Genomic DNA, 6875 nt, shown 5'->3' with positions numbered 1-6875 from the left:
TAAATGCCCGCGAAAATGTTACTTGGAATTTGCTTTTAGGCTACGTTATGGACTCAAGCTCGTAAAGAAATATTACCTTGTTATAATTTACATAGAAAAATCAAAAGTTATCTGTCCAATCGCTAGTCATAGGTAACGTACTATTTTAACATTTGCAAACATAACTGACCAATTTTAGAAATTTATCTTACCAATTTTAGAAATTTATGTCACCAATTTTAGAAATTTATGTTACCAATTTTAGAAATTTATGTCACCAATTTTAGAAATTTATGTTATCAATTTGGAAAATTTATCATACTAATTTTGGAAACGTAATTTTCCAATTTTGGAAACGTATTTTACCAATTTTGGAAACGTATTTTACCAATTTTGTAAATGTATTTTACCATTAAAGATTGAATATACAACCAAAAGTGGACAAACTTGTTCCAAACGATGGTCGAATAGCTTTCCATATAAAAAAACATGTCCAAATTTGGACGGGTAAAGATTTAGCTAAAAATGTACTAAAAATGCTGCTGTCTCAGAGTCTACAATTTGGAAACATTTATTTTGAAAGAAAATATTGCTTCCGCCCAAAACGAACTCTTGGTTTTTAGTGCCAGAGACCTCTATAGAAGTGCCACAAATCTCCAGAGGCGTAGCGAAGGTTTGTTGCGCCAAGGGCAAATCTCTTGAATGGCATTTATTTTTAAACATCATATAAAAATGCGCCCCCTAATGACTAGTGGTTTGTTTACATAAAGGTCGTCAAACAGATTTTGGCGCCTCGAATGAGTGGCGCTCAGGGCATGACGCAACCTTTGCCCTCCCCTCGCTACGTTTCTGCAAATCTCATCAAAAATCTTGAAAATCCTTTATTCCTTTAGAAAAATTTTGAAATGGCACTTGTGTCTCTCGAATATTAGGAAATGTCGGCGAACGCGACCTTCAAATAATTATAAACGGAACAGCAGGTTCGCGGTAAAAAACTTTAAGAAATAACTTTTATCTGGAAGCATTACCAAAGGCTGCACAGCCTTTTATAACTCTTGATTCCCAATACTAGATTATATTGACTTCGCTCAACACCAGCTAATCGCGAAAGCGTCAGAGATAAAACTCGGCGGAATAGATAAAAAAATTCCGATTAATCATAAAAATGGCGGTTAACTGTAACAAAGTTGTAACTTAAGTATATCCGTCATGTTTAAGAGAGGTGGTCCAGCCTCATTCTGACAGAGATAGAAACATATCTAGAGCGGTTGTATATTCATGGATAAAATGAATAATTTCATGATATTATCCACGGATAAAAACGATTTAATATGGGAAAAAGCAATAAATTACTTATTATTGTTCGTAAATTTTTGATTATTTATATACAATAAATAAACGGTTAATTTTATCCAAACGCCTAGAGAAATTGCATACCATTCATCCCCTCCCTCCCCAGCCAGTCCACGACGTCACTGTTTCATCGCGTCTTGGGAGCAACGGCGGCCGCGGACGAGAAACCCAAAATCCAATATTTCGTTACCCTCCCTCGTCCCCACCGGCAACGAAATAAAAATCAACGACTCGATTACACACGTACTGCACACTAAAATTATTTTATTTTCTTGTTTCTAATTATTTACAAACGTGAATAGATGAATATTCAGATATTTATCGCCTTTGGAACTACCGTTTAAAATACTAACAGAATATATGGAACTCAAACTAAAACAACAATTCGAGGACTGGGAAACTTGTGAAAAAAACCATTACGAATACTGCAAAAGTAACTTTTCTCCCATTTTAAGTAAATATAAACATGCTACTACGGTCGAGAGTAGTAATAAGACTGCAAGTAAAAGAGCTCGAAATGGAGTATTCACTCCTTTGGACGAAAAACTCAAGTATGCAAAAGTTCAAATGGTTTGCGTACATTATGGCCTGTATGACTCGAAATCCAAGGGACAAAGAAAATCATCCACTTTTACTAACTTTTGTCCTGCTCATGTTACATATTCGGCAAGCGCAAAATTGCAATCTTTGTACATATCATCTATTGATCTGAATCATAACCACGACGTAGGGCCACAACTTTACGAAAAGTACCCAGCCAATCGCGCATTGCGCTAAGCAAATGTTGATCAAAAAGGGAAAATAATTGATTTCTTTCGAGTTAGAGGAGATAACAAACTCGTTCTTCAAGAAGTGAGAAACGAAACCGGAAGGTATGAAATTCCCAAGTCACTGCAAAACTTTAAGTCGAAACAGTTACTGAAAGACAAACCTGGTGAAAATATGGATTCGGCACAGAGACTACTTTTACAATTTCAGAAAGACCAAAACGATGACCCAGAAATGGTAATTTAATTAATATTCTGACTTTCTCACCCTCTTCGAAATATGGGCAATTTCACCAAACGTTTACTTATTACTCCAAAATAATCAAACATTCAATTTAGTCAACAATGCAATCTCTATCATAGCGCTAGCAGGAGCTAAGCCCTAGCCCCTGGGGCACCATGCTTCAGTAGGGTGCTCATACTAGAAATGGTAAAAATAAAGGGTTTTGATAATTTAACCATTATATTAGATTTAAACTGTTATGGGAGGGGCACTTTTTCATATCAGACGCCATCAAATTGCTCATATAATCACAGTAAACGCGAGTTAAATATATTTTTAGAGTGATGTACCCTCGGAATAGGTATACATGCCTTTATCAATATTCTAAAATACTGGAAATTAATCTTCCCAAAACATCTGTCGAAACCAATCTTATTTCCAAAAAAGTCAGTTCCAAATTGGCAGATCCCTTTCAGCGCAGTCAATAAATTTTCAACTCACTTAAAGCGTAGCTATTAAAAATTAGTAGATCGTTTAAAGTGCCAATTTTTAAAGGGTCGTTTGTGTAGATTTTTTAAAGCGCAATTTCGTGAAAGAGCAACATAACAAGCGCGCGATATTATTCAAGAATCAAGATGGGATTTCACGAACTGCAGCTTCCTCGAAGCTAGGTTCACACGTTCGCGGTAGAAAACGGCTTGATTCGGTTCAAAACGGATTAGCCTCGTTCACACTACTCCTCGGAAACGTGTTTCATTCGATTTGAATAGATTTCAAAGCTACGTTTGTATGCGGCTGGAGATATGTTGCGTTAATTTGCAGCTCCAAAAATGGCAATTTCTAAAACAAAAATAAGTTCGTAAAGATATTGCTCTTCATATCACTTATAGTGAGGTTCATGTAGCAACGACCCTGACTTTCGAAAGTGGTTTATCACGAAAACCTTTCATGGGCCATTTAGAGCTGTAAATTCAATAGAAATGCAAAAACCACGTCTTAGCGCAATTTATTTTTCTTACCTTAACAAATTGTGCGTACAGCCAAAGGTTAGGGACCTATAATGACAGGTTAATGACAAGGATTATTTAAATGTGCAAAACAAAATTCTGCGGCGTAGCAATTTTTGCAAAGTTAAAACCGGAAGTTACTGGGTTATTATAAGAAAATGGTTTCGACGGTAGTTTTTGAGATAAACTTAATGCTATTTCTAATGGTATCATAATTACCATAATTGCATAAGTACCACACACAACGATTTCGTATAATGATAGTCTGTCGTAGAGTAATTGTGTAAGCGGAAGGGTCTGAACAAGGAACTTCCGTTCTTACGCAACTCTTCAAGGCTTTAATTCAGTACTAAACTATAGCTTTTAAAATGTAAACACGCTAAAATGTCGTTGTCTAGCAGCAGACCAACAGTCACCTAACCAGCGATGCCTCGCAGCAAGAGAAGCCGGGTTCGATCCCAGCTTTTGGCACTGGGTGAAAATACGGAATCACTCCTTCTGCGTAGAGTTTGCAAGTTCTCTCCCCACTGGTTAAAGGGTGTTCCCCGAGATTTTCGGTTTCCCCTTCGCATAAAACCTTACTGAGGTTAACTTTAATAGTTAGTGTAGGGAGCTGTCGGTTAGATCGCGTGGCATGAAGGGCTGGCCACCACCCTCGGACGCATGGTCACCCGGCCACCGGTAATTAAGCCATTAAAAGTCGCAAAGCTGACTTGGTATTAGCCTAGCTAATTATTAATAAGTACTGCGACTTTATTAATGCGTTCCCCGTGCAGACTTTACACGCCAGCTAATTAATGTATTGAACAGTTACTAAACTTACTGCCACTGCACACCCGTCAACGGTCTTAAGAGTAAGGGTCATTATTGTTGTGATCATTTAAATTGGTAGATTATTACTTAGCTAAAATTATTTTATTTCCAATTTATAAATTAATTTGTAATTCGAAATAACAAGGTGTGCACACTATAGACGTATTACTATATTATCCTGATTTCGAGGGGGGAGCCACCGATTGAAAAAAAATGTACATACAGCCATACGTTTCGGGGGGGGGGGGAGTACGTGCCCTTGTGTCGCCCTGGCTACGCTACTGAGTTAAAACCCTAATGTCAGTGTTATTAATTCACACTCTTTTACACACCTTGTTGTTAGTATTTCTCTCTAACCTAGTTTTGAATAATTTCTCTCTACAACAAGATGATTTATATGTTCATTGGCGAAACAGACTAACATTTAAACACTTTCCGTTGTAAGAATAGGAAGTATTATACTTATGAATAAATGTTACTTGTGATGTCATGTATACCAATCTCAGTCTGTGACTCACTTTCGCATATAGTTGCCACTCTTAAAAGATGTCACACTTTTATATTTGATTTAGGTAATTGAAGTTTCTATCGAACCATTAACCAAATACTTGGAGTTTGTATTTTGGCAAACTGGTCGCATGAGAGAAGTATATGACAAATACCCGGAGCACATGCTCTGTGACGCCACGTTTTGCTTAAATCGTTGTGGTATGCCCTTGTATATCATAATGGTGGTTGATGGAAATCTCCAGAGTGAAATAGTGGCGCTATGCTTAACTAAAAATATGAAAAAGGATTATGTTCAAAAGCTCTTCGAGACTTTTCAAAATTACAATAATAATTGGAAATGTACAAGATCAATTATGGTTGATAAAGACCTAGGTGAAATAACGGTACTCAAAGAACTTTTTCCACGAACTGATGTCGAAATTTGTTTATTTCATGTACTGAAAGCAATGAAAGCCAAAATATCGTCTCTTAGGATGATATCAACCGCAAGTTTGGCTGCCCGAAACCACGCACAAAAACTAGCCTATTCTTTTTCAGAAAACATTTTTAAAGAAAATGTCGAACGCATGTTAGCTGACGAGGATCAATGCAGTTACCCAGAGTTTCTAAAATACATGAACGATAATTGGATATCAATCAAGGATATGTGGGCGCATGCCTAACGAAGGCAACATTTTAATCTGGGAGAATCGACGAACAATAGATTAGAATCATACAATCAAAAAATTAAAGCAATTTGCAAGCGAAACGCTGCACTTGACGACTTTTATAATGATATGAAAATATTTTGTGGCTACGTTGAAAATATAAATGATCACGAAAAATTTAAAGCAAAAACAAAAAACACGTTTCCTCGTCTGAACTTTGAAAACGACGATTTGAGAAGTGTAGCTCACGAAATTTATGAAAAGGTCGTCCCAGCGTTTTCAGACAAAATTGTTCAAAACCTCTTAAAAATTGTATCATGTAATAGTACCTGCACCTCGTTGAACAACTGCGATTCTCTGATCGTGAAAATCGACAACCTACCGGATGCAATTTCAAATTGAATTTCATGCTCGTGTTCAACATTTGTTCCATGTACTCATATTTTTATTGCCCGGAAATATTTGGGAAATACCATTTTTACAGAAGAAATTTTGTCAAATAGGCTCCACAAATCGAAATGGATTGACGGCTTAAGCTCCAAAAGTGTTACACTGAAGCGAGTGGTCTTTCAAACCTGGCACCCGTCAAGACCAAACAAATGCAGGACTTCCCAGGAAAAATATAGTGAAGCCATGCCAATTCTGCAGACTGGGGAATGTTTTGTCTTCTTGCGGCCAAGAAACATTTCGAAGGCGAATGAAAATTATTAATAAAATTGCCAGGTCTTTGGCAGAGAGATCTGAGATTAAAGTCTTTATTGATAATAAAGAGTATGATCCCGATGAAGACACAGTTGAAGAGATCGAAGATCGCGAGGAAAGTAGCGACAACGAGCAGAATGGCGATTTCAACGACAATGACAAGCGCAGTGAAGAAAGTGAGCAAATCTTAGATAAAAAACATGAAATGGAGGAAAGTGACGAAGACGGGGTCGAGTTTCAAACTATGGATGGTTTCAACGTGGCCGAAGAAGAGCGTGAAAAAGGTGAGCAAAGTGATAACCAAAGACAAGAAATGGAGAAAAGTGACGAAGACGGGGTCGAGTTTCAAACTAGTGACGGTTTCAAGATCGCCGACGAAAAGCGTGAAAAAAGCGAGCAAAGCGATAACAAAAGACATGAAATGGAGAAAAGTGACGAAGACGGGGTCGAGTTTCAAACTATGGACGGGTTCAACGTGGCCGAAGAAGAGCGTGAAAAAATCGAGCAAAGCGTAGATAACAAAAGACATGAAATGGAGAAAACTTATGGTTTAAACACCGAACACAAGGAGAATAAAAAAATTCTGCAGAACGAGAGTAGTAAAAGTCAGGAAACGCAGAAAATCGTGGAACCCGGGGAGTTTCGAGATAATAAGGAGATTCGGCAAAATGAGCACAGATATAGTTTCAAAAACAGTAAAATTGTTGAAAATGACAAAGTTGGGCTATATCAGTCACACGAGGAACCTGACATCGGCACAAAGCAGAAAAACTTTAAACGTGTTACGAAGTATCCGAAAAAATTAAATTTTAAAAGGAAAAGACCTGATATTAATGAAAAAAAAAAACAGTTTAAGAAAATAAAACTGATGAAA

The 6875-nt window shown here is 37.1% G+C and overlaps 1 protein-coding gene across 1 annotated transcript; it reads left to right on the top strand.

Annotated features, from left to right (window-relative positions):
- Positions 1 to 1692: 1692 nt before the first annotated feature.
- LOC149955622 (zinc finger SWIM domain-containing protein 3-like) lies at positions 1693 to 5314 on the top strand. The gene is made up of 3 exons (XM_090166716.1): positions 1693 to 2081; positions 2157 to 2337; positions 4715 to 5314. Exons 1-3 carry the CDS (start codon positions 1693 to 1695, stop codon positions 5312 to 5314), a joined length of 1170 nt encoding a protein of 389 aa, XP_090022842.1.
- Positions 5315 to 6875: the final 1561 nt, after the last annotated feature.

The sequence above is a fragment of the Leiobunum rupestre genome, chromosome 2 (genome assembly GCF_980474605.1).
Source record: "Leiobunum rupestre chromosome 2, qqLeiRupe1.1.hap1, whole genome shotgun sequence".
Classification (NCBI taxonomy): domain Eukaryota; kingdom Metazoa; phylum Arthropoda; class Arachnida; order Opiliones; family Sclerosomatidae; genus Leiobunum; species Leiobunum rupestre.
Note: the sequence above shows the minus strand (reverse complement) of the source record. Positions and strands in the feature narration are given on the sequence as shown.